At 36.9% G+C, this 17,372-nt stretch overlaps 1 protein-coding gene across 1 annotated transcript in view; it reads right to left on the bottom strand.

Annotated features, from left to right (window-relative positions):
- Window positions 1-12,778: 12,778 nt before the first annotated feature.
- Window positions 12,779-17,372, bottom strand: part of LOC126092228 (transmembrane protein 62-like) — a 76,237-nt gene continuing 71,643 nt past the window's right edge. The window contains exon 14 of the mRNA XM_049907726.1: window positions 12,779-14,468. Coding sequence (XP_049763683.1) covers window positions 14,402-14,468 — 67 coding nt within the window. The 3' untranslated portion in view covers window positions 12,779-14,401. The remainder of the gene's footprint in view (window positions 14,469-17,372) is intronic.

Genomic DNA, 17,372 nt, shown 5'->3' with positions numbered 1-17,372 from the left:
TGCTGACCATTTCATGCCCACAGCCACCAATAATGCATAGTGTGGGGCAGTAGCAGGCAGTGGAGTGAAAAGTATGCAGCTTACTTTTCAGGAAGTTCATGGGCCAGAATTAGCAACACACAAATTAAGTGACTTATGTTTGTAGTCTTTCATACCGATTACAATGTAAATGGCTCAAAGTGTTCTGTTTGTCAGAGAAATCACCTGTGTGACTTCTTTCCATACTGTTCTCCTCCCTACACAAATCTTTGCAAGAAATTCCATGGACTGTGTTTTCTTCTGGGGCAGACAACCATAGCTTAGCAGTCTGTGTACACCTGACCTTTTCCTTACACTAATGGATGGAGTATTGGTGGCCATCAAGCACCTGATGTTATCTGTCAGCAGCTGTGAGCAGTTGGCACAATCTGAATGGATCAAAATCAATTTGGCATGTTTTAAGATAACTACTTCTGGATAAAGGTATTGATCACCAACACAGTAAGGATATTTCTACACATACACTGATGCATGCCACATATTCCACTTTTCTTTCACATTTTAATTACAACTTCTTTACTTGTATTTCATTTGGGTACCAGGAGATCCTTAACCTTGGGGTATTGAAAGGTTGCCTCGGCCTAGTTACACCTCTGCTTGATTTGAACATTCCAAAAATCTGTTCTTATAGTTTCTGAAAGTAAACAAAAAAAAAAAGACATGCAATTCCAAACAAAGAAAATTTTATATAACATATTAAGAAATAATGTAAAGTTACATCAGTAACTTACAAACCAAGATGTAATGGCGAATGTGACATTTTTATCTAATGAAAAAGCAAGATTTGGAATCCTTTGATTCTTCATATTTCAATACTTCTATTGATGTTCAGACATGGTGACTCAAAAAAAGTTTGTAGCATAATGCTGTTTCCTTATGGTGGAATAACAAGAGGGACTCTGTTATTGATAAGCTGAGAATGCTGAGATGGGTGGAAAAGGGTGATAGTTTTCAACTTTATGCGTGTTACACATTTGAATAATGGCATCACTTTTGAAGTTTTTAATCTTTGGTGAAACACCTCAAAATGGTTGATTTACAATATGTACCTAGGTCTTCACAATTTTTATTAAAAATTATACTGGAACTTCATATACACCAGATGGCATTTTGAATTTTCAGTGCTTCAATTGCCCTTACTACTGCACTACTGCATGTTTACTGGTTGGGACTGTCCTCATGCTGTATGCATCTGGTCAGGTCCTTTGGAAAATGCATTTCAGAATTTTTCTAGAAGAACAAAAAGAAAGTATTGTAAGCATCTATAGTAGTTGTTTGTGGCAACATTACTGATAATAATTCATTACTACTTTGACTACTGATAAAGTTGCACAGTTTTTCACAGAGAAATTTGCTTTCTAGGTAAAAGTCTCTGTCTCACTGTAAGTGTGAATTGTGAAATTAGTACAGTGTGGTCAGATACTCCTAACAATTCTGTCTTGTGGTATCTAAATTTGAAAAGATCTTGTATATAAAACTTCCCATTGCATTGTATCAAAAGCAAAATTTACTCAAGGGGAGGGGGAGGAAGACAAAGAAAGGTAGGGTGATGGGGTAATACTTTCCTACAGGAGGTGAAATATTTAGTACTGTTGACACACACACATAACAAACCACTTTAACTTTCACTACAATTTGTTCTTTTTGAGGAAGGTTAAAAAGGATGAGCAGGTCACTCAAACCCAGAGATGAAAGGAAACCACCAACTGTGAGGAGAAGGAGAGACCTGCATAAAGATTCCTCTCTCAAAATCGCATGGCGGAGAGGAATCTTTATGCTGTTTTCAGCACAGTTTTGTACCCTCACTCCCACAACTTAGTCTCGGAGGACGATTGCCGTGGCATATTTTCATTATTTGCTGTGTTGAAAAAATGTTAACAAAGAATTTGATGCACAAAGAATGACCCGTGAGATGAAGATTGTGATAATTAAAGTGACAATTTCACCATCATATGTTATTTTGCGGTGTGTGGTGAAGCTGAAAATTACCAGAATTACCTAAGAATGAACACTGAAATATATGACTGTTTACTGAAAGTGGTTGCTCTTCATACAACAAAACAGGAGACTTGTATGAGAGAACCTGTTCCACTTGACAAGAGACTGACTATGGCTTTATGTTTAATAAAATCTTATTTATAGAGTGTAAGCATCTCTTAACGTACAAAGGTATAGAATTAATCTTCTTTACAACAACCTTTCTGGTTCTCATATCAGTGTGTGGGTGAGCATTACACTGTTTGAACAACACGTCATCTTTGTGTTGCAAGAATGGCACGAAAACAGGACTAACAACATTCTGCATGTACTGACTGCTGTATAGCATCCTCTCCAGAAACACCAAAGGTGAACAAGAGTTGCAGCTTATTGAACACCAGACCATAAGGCTTGGGAAGGGGCCAGCATGCCTTGGATGAATGCACTCTATGAGACAGTGCTCACCAAATGTAAATCATACATGTACACGACTAGCACTTGTATGCAGGCATAATCTGCTGTCATTGGTGAAGACCATACTGCACCATTCCATCTTCAAAGTGATCCTCTGATAGCACCAGTTGAGCCATGCACGTTGAATGGAAAATGGTCTAGAGATGTGCATGCCCATAGTCCTGCTGCTAACAATAGGTTCACAGTGTTGACACACATGGGCTCACGAGCCCTCTTATCTGCACGGTCATATCTGTACGATCTGCCACTGTTGCCCTTAGAATACAACAATCCTGGTGGGCATCTACTGGCGTGAGAATGTTCACATGACTGGTACTAGCATCGTTTCATAAATGATACAGTACGTTCAACTTATATGGCAGTTCTCTGAAAGGATCAATCCTGACACTGGAATGGCCACAGTTCGCCCCCCCTTCAAACTTGTGCAGTTGGCTGTAGGAAGCACGAGTGCTTCTCTGTGGCATGGTTGCCTGCTTGCTTCACATGTTTGCAACACACATTGAGCTTTCTGGCTGTGAGCATTCCTTATGAAACGGTAGTCACTGGTAGCTACGGACCTACACTATCTGTTAGCAGATGACACTGAAACCATTATCAGTACATCTACTATCCTCCAGGTGGCATATGCTGCCGTCGGATCAAAATCGATGTCATCTTTCCAGATGTACTATTTTTTTTCTGGCCGTGTGTTTAGGAGGATGGCAGTTCCCATTCCCATTCAGACATCCAGATTTACTTTTTTCTTACTTACCATACCCTAAATTGATTTAGACAAATGTGGTGGAATAATTCATTTGAAAAGAACACAGCTCATTTTCTTCCACAACTTAAGCCTGTCCTCAGTCTCTAATGACCACATCATTGTCATGTGGTTAACTGTACCCTTCCTTCCTTTTTGATCTCAACAGAATCTTTGTATAGAATTGCAATATTCATTTTCTGGCCAAGTCAGCTGAACATCATGCTTCAGAACATAACCATTTTATTTAAAAGAAAGCCACATGATATAACAACTAAACCCTAGTAAAATACTGGACTGAAAATCAGGTGAAAGAACAGCGTAAGAAAGAGTGTCAAGTTAGACACAAGAAAGTTCTGGGTGGAATGCAAAATAAAAGTATTAAAGGCAACCACTACAGCTGAGTTGATAAGTGGCTATGAGACACATAAACGACATTGGAAATGATGCTGAGCTTATGGATAATATCCTTCTTCAGATATAACTAACAAAAAGTGCATTCACAGCTAGATAGTTTTGGCTGACTGCTTTGTCTCAGCACATTAGATTCTGTAGAAGCACACTGAACATATTGCTGAGCTTTCAGATTATCAGCCCATGGTGGTTGGAGACAGTGGCCTTTGTGTGTTTGTGTTTTGCATGTTGCATTTTCTAGTTCCAAAAGATAACGTTTTTGTCATTAAATGTTTAGCAGCTTTTTATTGTGCCTGTCTGCGAATCAGTGCCTCATCTACATGATGATTAGTAAGCTATCCTTTTCATGATGTTGTTGTTATTCCATCCTGGACTTCACATGTTTATAATCTTTTGCTTTCAGTTAATATCAACACACATGTAATAGATTCACAAAGTCATTTGACTGCAACACTGGCAGTAGCAAACAACACACTGTTTGCTGCTGACTTGTAGATATTGCAGTCAGAGTAACTGATACCACTAAAAACATTTCTTTAAGTATGAATTAGGTAAGCAGAGTAGGAGACATAGTAAGTGCAAGCAATTTTCATCTTCACGTTTAAGTGTATTCTATAAATGAACAGAGTTCTTCACACTTCTGCTTTATTTATTTATTATTATTTTTCTTTTAGCAAATGTATCTCATAATCTGTAGGATTTGAAGTGATTCCTTGTCTAACATATTATTTGGAATGTATTTTCACTCATCATATAAACATTATGAAAACAGGCAGGAGTAAAGGGTGATATAATTATTGCTGTAATTTTTTCTGATTGATGCAATTGAAAAAGTCTCGCTTTTTGTTGCTGTGCAGTAAATATGTGGAACCGAATTTTTGATCACAACTAGTGCCATAGTATAGCATGTTCTGTTCTTTTCTTTTCTTTTCTTTCTTTCATTTTTTTTTTCACTGAACAGTACATAATTTATTCACACACAGCTTTAAGACATTTCCGCTACCTCTGAATCCACTCACCTTTACACATGTCTCATCGAGCACTTTAGATATAATCATATACATCTCATTCAGAAGATAAATGGATAAAAATGGAAATGAGCGTTTGGTGTGATTGGCCGGCGGGCAGCCCCTTGCAGTGGTCAGGCTGCCTTGGTGGAGGTCTTATTACAGTCGATGCCACATTGGGCGACCTGCATGCCGGACGGGGATGAAATGATGAAGAAGACAGCACAACACCCAGTCCCTAAGCGGAGAAAATCCACGACCCAGCTGGGAATTGAACCCAGGCCTGTAGGACGGCAATCCGTCACGCTGACCACTCAGCTATCAGGGCGGACAGAAAATAAATGGCTTCATGTGAATTGATAGTGAAGGCTGTAATAATGGCATTACGATAATAAAAAGGCATGAGAAAATATGGCAGCTACTGATGCCTTCAAATGTCTCAGTAGAGAATACTATGGTATTAGAATTTTTTGATTCCATAACATGGTCAAGCATACAGGAATTTTTTTTTTTTTTTTTTTCAAAATTGTATATTTGGCAATTACAACATAGACTTAACAAGTGTTATTTACAATAGCATACTGGCCTACCTTTCAAAAACTCCTCTCTCTCTCTCTCTCTCTCTCTCTCTCTCTCTGTGTGTGTGTGTGTGTGTGTGTGTGTGTGTGTGTGTGTGTGTGTGTGTGTGTGTGTGTGTGTGTGTGTGTGTTTTGGTTGATTTGGGAGGAGGAGACCAAACAGTGAGGTCATCGATCCCATCGGATTAGAGAAGAAAGTCTGCTGTGACCTTTCAAAGGAACTAGCACAGCATTTGCCTGAAGCAGTTTAGGGAAATCCGGAAACCCTAAATCAGCATGGCCGGATGCGGGTTTCAACCATCATAGTCCCGAATAGGATTCCAGTATGCTAACCACTGCGCCACCTCACCTCGGTCTGTTTGTGTGTTGTATTGGTTAATTTGTTTAGAATTGTAAACTGTTGGGAAGTTGTGCACATCTCCAAGGTGGGATGATGACAGCAGTTTCGCTAAGTATTCCAGTGCTGCGCAGTGGCTCGCAGAAGCACGGTGTGCCATGACAATAGTGCTTGCATCAGATAAGAAAAAAAATGAGATTCACTCTGTTGTAGAGATTGTACAGAACTGCTATTGATGAACATTGTACAGGATTAATGTCAGATAGATGCATGTTCACAAATGGTAAATGAAGTGTTACCTCTCACATGATATTGTATCAAGAGAACAACTACATCATTTTATCTGAACAGAATTTTTAGAGGTAGCAGTTCAGAATTTGAGAGTAATAGCACTTGATGGTGTCTTATTTCTATATACACATGGGCACAAATTTGCAAGGGGCTAAAATGTAAGATTGGGTTTATTGAAAGTAATTTTGCACATTGCTTCGTAGGATAACAGCACCTTAACATGAAACCCTGAGTTATCTAATTTTTGCTATTTTGACAGAAACTTAAAATTGTGAGTACACTCGGGCAACTCATGAACAGGCCTTAGAAAAAAATAAAAAACCCCTTATATGCGTTTTTGCACTTATAGTAAAGTGTTGAGCCACTAGGGAGCATCTGATACTACATTTGTAACCTGGCTGACTTATTTTGGTTGAGGTGGTTGCCACTAGATTTCGTCTTTACTGTGTGCAGTCATGGATACTTGGCAACAAAATGCACCCTTTCAGCCTCTCCTCTATTCTTCTTTACACAATGGTTTCAAAAAAGGATGGCTATAGTGAGCTGCATCAAACCAGTCTCAGGACTGAAGACCACAACAACAACAACAACAACAACATAGTGATTCTCAGTTTGACACTGAATTTAGCTGCTCAGAAAGTGAAAAAGAATGTTATGTTATTTCATTACAGACAAAGTGATGACAATTCATCAGCTGAGTAATAATTGCTAGTGGTATGAGATAAATACATTGACTGTGCTTTAGCCAGCTGCTCCAAGATTTATGTTCACCGGAGACAGTTGTAAAACACATGGTTAGACTTCATACCAACACAGAAACTGAAAAAGGACTTAAAAAGTTTCAAGATTTTTACACAAAGTCCAGTGTACGAATATACTGGCAATTTTATTATCGGTGATCTTCAAAATTTTGTAACTCATTATTTTGAGCTTTTAATGGTCTCTTAATATGTCTATATATGTAATGTGGTTCATTACAGGATGTTTTTCATGAATAAAAAATGTTTTTTGGAACATAATTTGAAGAAAATTCAATATGTTACAGGGTTAGACAAGAATTATAAGCATATCAATGTACATAAAGACTTTAAAATTAACATTTGATATATTTGGATTAATCCATTATTCCAAAACAAAACAACCATCTATATTACTAAACAGCTGAAATGGTCACCAGTCCCAGTTGTAGGTTTAACGGATCCCCCAGGCAACAAAAATTTTATTTTCCACGTGTCATGTAATAATTGATCAATGCTGTCATAATCTGCTCTTTAGTAGGTATAATCTTACATTAAAGGTTTAACACAATAAGTCAAGTACTAAAGTTAGAGATTGCACATCTATCTTAAGGCAGTGTAACTCACAATGAGCAAATCACCCACACTCATTCATCCAGTATTTGATAGTGAGAGCACTTAGTGACTTCAAAGAAATTTTACTTTATTAACAAAAAACATAATAAAAATATTATCACTTACTACATTTTCACTGTTCATCCAGTAAAAACTTCAGCATCACGCATGTTGTTTTATTATGTTACTTATTTACTACTAACTGTATTCACAAAACATTTTGCAGAGTTTCCACACATACCACTGAATGTGCCTACAAAACTATATCATTGTACAACACATGGTTTAGGAGCTAAGACATCATAAAAATTGAGATGCAAGAAAAAATTAATTTTTCTTAAAACGAAACACAAATTACCCAGAGTCTGTACTCATCCAGTGTTTGATAACATGCATACTTAGCAACTTATCAAACTAAACATAATCTGAAGCTGTTTTACATATAGGAGTTCGATTCTTCATAGAATCGGAGGAGGAGGTATTGGTTAAAAGTAGCACTCCCCAAATTTTGCGAAACGTACGATATGGCAACAATGTAGTGGTAAATTACAATATGAAGAAAATATGCAATATCTGTGGAATTAAGACTCAAAACCAGTGAACAAGGTGGACAACTTCAAACTGTCTGGTTTGACTGAATTGACAAAAATTAAAATCTCATTATGGGACTCTGTATTTACAATGAGGAGGAAAAACTGAAAGTAAATACTGTCAAAATAAGAACAGCTGTCAAAACAAGAGAAAGTGAGGGAAAGCCTAAATGCACACAAAATAATCAATATTTTGGATTTTTTGCAATTTTCAAAGAACTTATTTTATAACAAGAAAGAGGCAAAAAAATGAATGTTGTGAAGTGCCAAACACTGTATTAGGAGCAACACAAGTTGCACTCCTCTCAGTTTCAAGTAGAGCAACTTTTCCTTCTTAACCATGTCCATACATCTGTTCCATGACTTCTGACCATTTTTTATCTGCTCCTTCCCGTACCCACACAGAGGCAAAAGAGTTTTGACATTTAGTAAGCAGATATTCCTCTTATGTTCTGCATAGTGTTTTTATTCACTTTCACTTTGCTGTCACGAAGAAAGAGTCATTTCCCAAGTAGTAAGTTCAACAAGGGCCAGAAGTTTGAATGGTCCAAATGATATTACCTTCGATTAAGCTCTGACTATAAGTGGAGAACAGGTAGTACAGCAACACAGTTATGGAGTACATATACTAAATGAGGACCAATGACAGTCACATTTCAAATTATCTTTATTTTGTGACAGTTTTGGAATAAAAAAAAAAAACCTTACTTGTATCAATTGTAATTATACATAAAAATTTGTACTAGTTACACATATCAATACAAATTACGTAATAAATTATTACCACTACTATGCCAACTAATACGTGCTTCTAGGTGATGCAGGTAATAATCTAAAATGAAATTGTTATTCCGAAACTGCTAATGAAATAAAGATGTTTTGAAATGTGGATGCGGTCGATACTTGTAATGCAGTATACATACTTTGCAATGACAGTGTACTCGAATATGATGATTAATAAATTATTTCAACAATGGATATTTTTTCAAATGCTTAACAATGAAAACAGTGTCTTATATTGAAAAAGGGAGTGCATGATATGAAATATCATGTCAGCTGTATGGAATAAAAAAGAACAAACAAATCCAAAATTAAAACACACTTTTGAGGAGGAAAACTCTTTCTGTGGAGTTCATTACTCTTGTCCATTATCATCAACACTGCTTTCTTGGTTGAGAGTTAGTGATCGATCACAAAAGTCTCGTAACAGTCTGTCTCCATTTTTCTGATCTTGTAGCTGGCCCATGTTTGGTGTGTCTTCTCCTTTAACTTGTCCATCCATCGACTATGTGGTCTTCTCGCCATATTTTGCTTTTCACTTTGCCTTGAACGACCATCTTTCCCAAGATATTCTCGCATTACCAAACTGTGTCCAAAGAACTGCAGGATCCCCGAGTTCTTGAGGAACTGATTTGTTAGTCTGGTCATCCATCCATGATATTCTCAGCAGCTTCTATATTTCCACATCACAAAAGCATAATTTCTTCAGTTATTGTCCACATTTCAGTACCATAAAAGAGAACTGGAAACACTACAGATTTCAGCACTCTAAATTTAGTATGTCTGGTTGGGGGCTCAGTCCTTCCAAGTCACTGTCAGCTTTGATGCAACATCCCAACCAAGAACAATTCTACATCATATTTCCTGAGTAGTGCTGCTCTCTTTCAGAGCCACTGAGCCCAGGTAGACAAACAGATCAACTTCTTCATATTCCGACAATACATCAGTAGCTGGTACTAACTCATCTCTATCAATTACTCTGAGCTTGACCTTTTTCTTATTAACTTACAATCCAAGTTTCTCACGTTCTGTGTTCATTCTATCTAGTAGTTCATTTCCCCTTGTGATTCTACAGAAATCTTAAATTACTGATTCTTTGTCCTCCAACTTGGATCCCACCAGTCCAACCATGATGACTTTTTCTCATAACATATTCTCAGCAGAAGTTAAGTACAACTAGTGACAGAATGTATGCCTGTGGAACTCCTTTACATGGCTCAAAGAGACTTGAAACAGTCTTATCTAGGTTGATTAATGCCTTGATATCAGAACATAGATTTCTGATAAGGGTAACAAGATGATAAGGAAAGTCCATTTCTCCTAGTATGCTATTTCCATCGGAAACAGTCGAATGCCTTGCTACACTCTACGAAACAAAGAACTAAAGTGGTACTGAATTATATATGTTTTCAGTTATCTTTCACACATTGAGAATCTGCTCTAATGTTCCTTCATTATGCACAAACCCAGCTTGTTCTGGTGGTATTTATTTATCTTAGTACGTTCTCAGACATTCATGGATGACAGTCAGCTCAATCTTGCTGGCAAGGAAATGGTTCTGTAGTTTCCACAATGCTGTGTGTTTTCTTTCTTATGAAAGTGAATCATTACTGACATGGTCCACTCATGCTGTTACATAAATCATGCAATGATTTCCTAACTCAGATCTCCAGATGCTTTGATAATTTTGGCATTAATAAGGTCAATCGAGATGCTTTTTTGTTTTTCAGTTTACCTATAACTTTTCAGATTTATTCTTTTCCTAAGATATTATGTTCCTTCTCTACTGGAGTGTTTCCATTACCAAGTTTTCCATTTTTATTCATGTAGTATGTTCTCCAACGGTCAGCAGCTAGTTCTATATCAGTCAGTGTGTGCCATCTTCAAAATCTACACCACATGTCCTTGGTTTGAAGGATCTTGTTAGTTTCTGGACTTAGAGCGATCCTGGAACTTCTCAGTTCTAACTATGTTTCACTCGTAATTATTCTCGTCTCTTTGGTAACTTCTCTGTATTAACACTGCCAAGTTGTCACACAGTGGAGTTCCCTGTAATTCTCTCATCTTCACTACTTTTCTGTCCTTAATTATTTATGTGGTCTCCTTAATAAGCCAATTACATTTATTCTTCACTTTTTTGCTATCCTTGACTACTTCCTCAACTGTTTTAACTAAAGTCTTCTTCAGGAAATTCCATTTCTGTGCAGATGTCACATTAACTGAATGATCTGTCACAAGTATTTTGTGGACTTGATTTCTAAGAATTTCAATTTCAGCCTTTTGCGGAGGGGACCATTTACATTCCGACAGTTTCATTCTCAGTTCAAGACATAGAAGCTGATGGTCAGAACCACAGTCAGCATCATGAAGAGTCCTGATATTTTTAAAGGATGATCTCCATCTTAACCCAACCAAAGAATTGTCAATCTGATAATGTGTTGGGAACAATCATATTTTACTCTTTGATGCGTTATATGCATGGTAGTTTATGTTTTCTCTTTGATCTTCGTTATGTAACATTGCTGAATAAATAGTCTCTAAAAATGTGTGTTCCAGGCAATATGGTGTATTGCGTATTTGATTAAAAGGTCAACTTTATAATCTCACAGAGGACTAATTAAAAAAAAAAAATGGCTCTGAGCACTATGGGACTTAACAGCTATGGTCATCAGTCCCCTTGAACTTAGAACTACTTAAACCTAACTAACCTATGGACAGTACACAACACCCAGCCATCACGAGGCAGAGAAAATCCCTGACCCCGCCGGGAATCGAACCCGGGAACCCGGGCGTGGGAAGCGAGAACGCTACCGCACGACTAAGAGATGCGGGCGAGGACTAATTAGAGTCAATATCTAATATAATGGTAAGTTCCAGGAGGAAAGTCTTTGTGGATGCTGTTGGAAGCAGGTGTTGATAATAACAAACCTATTTGCCTGACAGACCTGAATCATTTTGTTTTTGTCCAAACCATGACAACCAAGTATTGCATTTGACAAGTCCCATTCCCCTATCTTAGCACTCAAATCTCCTTGGACTATGGTAACTTACTTTTTATAATATTCTTCTAACTCTTCATCACCAGCTGCTGAAGTTGCTGCATATGTGTGTATAGCATTTAACTGGAAAGGTTTGATGTTAAATTTCACTGTATTAATTGGTCACTGATACACTTGTATTCAATCAAAGCAACATTCCATCCGTTTTGTACTACCATTGCCAAGTAAAAAGCCCCCTACCAACAGTGACAGTGAAAATGGTTCCACTAGATCGAAAAATTGACAAAACCAGTAAATATTACTTGCTGAATAACACATGTTACTTAGCTATTACACAGGGGCAGTGACATGCTGATGGGAACTATTAAACAAATTGGTGTATTCACTAATTTTTCAACAGCACGATGCTGCTGAAAAAGATCTTATTTTAGAACTGACAAATAAAGTATTTAAAATATAAAATTCTAATGGAAATCATGCTCTAATAACTTAAAAACGGGGCCAAAAATGGTTCACAGTCCATGTAACCAAAATGATTGGAAATGCTAAAAGAACACAGCCAGGATAGTCAAATTTTGTTCTTATTGAGAAAACTTTCCCCCGAGATGTTTGCAACAAAGATAAACTTTCAACAGCAAGTCAAGAAGTTAGCAACAGGTTATATGGGCTAGGTTGAATTATAAATTACCAAGACTTTTGTCCAAAATAAAACTATGAAATCTCGAAGTTCATGAAAACTGTGTCTTGCATAAGTGTGTGAATGTAGATGTTCCAACACAGATACATGGCTGGGAATTTCTACTGAAGACAAAGTAATTTAGTAAATTGTTCGATACTACAGCTTTTAATTTTTTGATCTGTTATTCAATAATAATTTTTCTCATGTTCACTACACATGAACTAAAGAATGAAGCATATAAAGAGGAAGGGAATAGAGCAAAAGATGGTAGTTTGGCATTGTTGGGTACTTACTAAAAAAAATCTTAAGTGCTCAGTACAATCACAATCAGACTCCCGCATGTTCAAGCATATTGTAAAGTTAAGTTTTCTTCCCTCACCTGTTTCTAAGAATGAACATTTCTTGTACATATGTCAGGACTTCTGCTGTAACTAATTTCAAAATTAATCACCTTACAACTTGTGTAGTATCATGCTGAATTTCCACTGGTTTAAGATGAATGTTGCACAAATGACCAGAATGTAAAAAATATATACATATATAATTGTTACCAGCCAACACCCATGTACATAACATTTTAGTTCAATGACATTCAGTATATGGAAACAGACAAAATATGATGAATTACCAACAGAAGTTATGTACAGCTGCAATACATGCTCTCAGTTAAAGCACAATTTCCGCATGTGTCATGAGATAAGATTCATGGACACTCATTTCACTGTTTACAATACTGATACAGTTCTCAGGATTTTATCTTCAAATGTACTTGGATTACATGTAAAATCTGATTTAGAATTCATATACTTATGACTAATAACATACATTGAAAGCACAACAGTTTCATCACAGATAAGTACAACTACCATCACTTTCACAATTATGAACAGCAGTAGCATTTGTTCAAATTTCTTAAAAAACAATTTGCAACTGAAGACAGTTCTCTGACTGAAGTCATGGTGTACACACAAAAAGTTAGTATTTCACTGACATACCTGACTGCTGTGTTCATGTAATTGGCAGTATGAAAAACACAATAACAAATAGTTAGATCGAGAAACCTAAAAATTCAGTTAAGAAAGTGTAGTTGATTGCAGAAGATATATTTTTGGATGCTCAGCCAGGTTGGGACTCCATTTTTGTGCATAATAAAATGGATTACCTAATAATCTTTGAAAAGTGTTTCTGATGATGGTCTTACACACACACCTTCTGTTTGATCTCTGATCAGATTGCATAATAATGGTATTGTCAACCTGGCTTGACATCCAGAAAAATATTGTCTATTAATTATACCATGGAACACCACAAAAATCACTCAAAAGAGTTCTGCTATTAGAGTAACCAGAACACAATGAATGATAGTTACATAAAAGCATACAAGTACATTTAAGTGAATGCACAAAGCAGATGACATAAATATAGATTAATGTTAGATAAGGATATACAAGACAGATACAATCCCACTAAATTATTACAAATCAAAATTCTTCTATTTAATGTTGTAATATCTATCCTTTTACTTCAACTAATGTAACTGGTGATGTCTTCCATTGCAAAATGTGATCTGCTGGTTGATCAATTGTCTTATGCAAATGAACAAATGTCACCAATTTAAGGTACATAGTTAGATATTACTTAGGGATACAAACAGTTTTCTACAAGAAGAGTACATTTGAAATGTGGTCCAACAAGTTTAAAACAAAATAGACTTTATATATTCAGTACTTCGCGCAGTAAGACAGAATAGCAATAAATGTTTGGCACAAGTAGGAATGGAATCACTTTATAAATATAGTAATACATATTTCATTATTTTGTTAGAAAATATTTCATCATCCACAACATGCAGGAAAAAAATTAATAAAAATACAAAAATACATTCTTTCTTTAAATGCTATTCTTTGGAAGTACACAGAGCATCTATAGTGGATATAAACTACTTGTACAACATGGGAATGGATGCAGATATATAAAATTAACTTATTTCTTTTAAACAATTACTATAAAGGAACTTTTTAAAATGCATCTACTGTATACTCACTAAAAGCTTAACAATCACAGTCAGAAGTCTACATGGAGGAATAAATTAAACCTTTTGGAGTAAACAGGTACATTTGCATGCAATACAAGTAGTAACTAACTTCAGGTAGCACTTATTTCCCCAACTCCACTATGAAGATTTCTTATATTCCACATTGAAGCAGCTTCCCTGCAAGATTTCAATGGATAAAAATTAATGCTTTGTTAAGAACTTCACTTTGAATTAACATGAGAGTGATTAGATTTAAATTAACTGTTTTAGTTTACAACTGAATATGCACATGAAAATGAGAAAAGGTCAACAAACAAGCTAAAATAAAAATTATGAAACATTTAGTAAATGTACTGTCACAACTGTGAAGATTTATAAATAAATGAAAAGCGATAAAAACATCTTTCCATTTTTACACCACATTACATGAAAAAAGGAAAAAATGAACATTTATAGCAGACAATGATAGTACCAGGCAAAAGGTTTTCTTAACAAAGACAGTGACATTTATAGCAGACAATGAGTGTACCAGGCAAAAGGTTTTCTTAACAAACTACCTACCTACATGAATGAATGAAACCAAATGAACATTTTTTTGAAGTTCCTCAGAAATATATCTACAGTATAAATGAGTAGTTAAAATGAAACTAGTCACCATATAGCGGAGATGCGGAGTCGCAGACAGGCACAACAAAAAGACCCTCACAATTATAGCTTTCAGCTGTTAAGGTCTTCGTCTACAATAGGCGCGCATGCGCGCGCACACACACACACACACACACACACACACACACACACACAGGACTGCAGTCTTAGAAAACTGAAACCACACTGCCAGTGGCAGTTGCCTGAGACTGCAGTTGTGTGTGTGTGACTTGCATTTGAGTGTGTGTGTGTGTGTGTGTGTGTGTGTGTGTGTCTATTGTAGACAAAGGCCTTAATGTGTTTGTAGTGCCTATCTACAACTCAGCATCTCCGCTATACAGTGAGTTACATTCCATCCTGGATATCCCATTGTTTAATACAAAAGTAGATGTCAGATGTTACATTGTAACAGAAAATATGTAATAAACTTTTTATGTGTAGTCCTGTTTTCTTTTATTGCTCATATATAGTAATAAATCCTTGAAGTAATCTTACATCTGTCTGCATATAAAATTGTATGGTGGACCCAATACTCACAGCTGAAAATTATCACCTAGAGCCCATGAGCAAAAAATAAATATAGAAATATGGAGCATACAAAATTTGCAGAAGAAAAAAATGAATGTAAGAAGAATAGTTCTTAGGTACAGCCATAGTAAGTAATAAACAATGACACTATAAACTTTGTAGTGACCTGTGTAAGATACTGCAACCACCATATTCAGACAGCTGTATGGCACACCACAGAAGTCACAAACGCTAGTGACGGCAGAGGCGCCCACTCTTGATTGCGAGCACAGCATTCTGTAGTGCACACTCTACCAGCCGGCCAAAGGCTTATAGAGTCGGGCCCGGCCTGCCTCACTCTTAGTCATACGTTGACATTTAGTCTGTGTGTCTCAGACTAGTAGTGCAGCCTTTCCATAGAAAGTGTTTTCCTGTAGCAGTCTTCTTGAAGTAATGAACTGCTCTGTTTGTTGTTATGTGTATGTTCTTGTAGTCAGAATAAAATTCTTTCTGTTTTTTCATCATCAGGTGAGGGGATTCTTCTACTTTAGAAGCAAATTCTGTGTGATGAACGAAGCATGGAAGATAAACACTCATGCACAAAACTCAAGGACGAAAGTAACTCTTGCACCCTTTGTCACTGCCAAGTAACAAAGCTCGGTGAAACTTGGACCACACTTAGAGAGAACTGCTACAGTATAGTACAGAATGTAACTGAAAGAAATACTCAATAAGACAAACATAAATGACACTTCTATTCAAAGACAATAATTACAATGAAGTCACTGATTTATGATGGTCCTCTGGATGATGATGAAGGTGGGACATGCTTCTTAATAGTGTGTGTGGTCATCACTAATGGTAACTTATGTTCTGCAGAGTCCTTCCATGCTAGCCAGAGGTTGGTAAGAAGTTCTTGAGGTAGGACATTCTATTCCTCCAAAAGGGTGGTTAACAAATTCTGGGTGGTTGCTGGTGCACATGGCCGTGTTGCAATATATCTTCCCAACACATCCCACATATGCTCGGTGGGATTTAAGTCACGGGAAAAGGCAGGCCAGTCCATTTCCCAAATATCCCCCTTGCTCCAAGAGCTCCTCCATCTGTGCTGCTTGATGTGGTTGCACAACGCCATACTTAAAAATGAAGTCAGCACTGAAACCATCTCTGAAAAGACACACGCGGGGAAGGAGTATAGTGTCGTAATAATGTTGACTGGTGAGTGTATTGTGTTCCAAGATTTGGATGTCAGTTTGTCCATGCAACATTATGCCTTTCCAAACTGTAACACCTGGACCACCAAAACTATCATGTTCAAGAATGTTCCTTGGTGCACTGTGTGTTCCACCTCTCACCATATGAAGGTACATCCAGAATTGTTGAACATGATTGTTTTTGGTGGTCCAGGTGTTATGATGTGAAGAGACATTATGTTGCAGTGATGTACTGACTTCTAAATCTTTGAACATGGTGCACTCACCAGACAACATTATTATGACACTATACTACTCCTCAGGTGCATCTTTTCAGGAATGCATTTGGTCCATAGCTCATTTTTATGGATGACAAAGTGCAACCACATCAAACAGTACAGGTACAGCAGCTCTTGAAACTGGAGAATATTCAGTGAATGGTCTGACCTGCCTCTTCCTCCAACTTAAATCCCATCGAGCATGTGCAGGTTGCATTCCGGAGAAATACCGCAGCATGTCCACATGCACCAATCACCATTCAACAGTTGTCAGCCATGATGGTGGAGGATGGAATGCCCTAACATAACAATTCCTTAGCAGTCTTGTGCCCAGCACAGGAGCACATTGCAGAGCATATACTGCTGTCAGTGGTGATCAAACATTCTATTAAAAACCATATCCTACCTTTTACATTGTCCCATGAACCATCAAGAATTGTGGTGACTTCCATGTAATT

This window comes from Schistocerca cancellata, chromosome 7 (genome assembly GCF_023864275.1).
Source record: "Schistocerca cancellata isolate TAMUIC-IGC-003103 chromosome 7, iqSchCanc2.1, whole genome shotgun sequence".
NCBI lineage: Eukaryota > Metazoa > Arthropoda > Insecta > Orthoptera > Acrididae > Schistocerca > Schistocerca cancellata.
The sequence above is the reverse complement of the archived record's forward strand: the minus strand, read 5'-3'. Positions and strand labels throughout refer to the sequence as shown.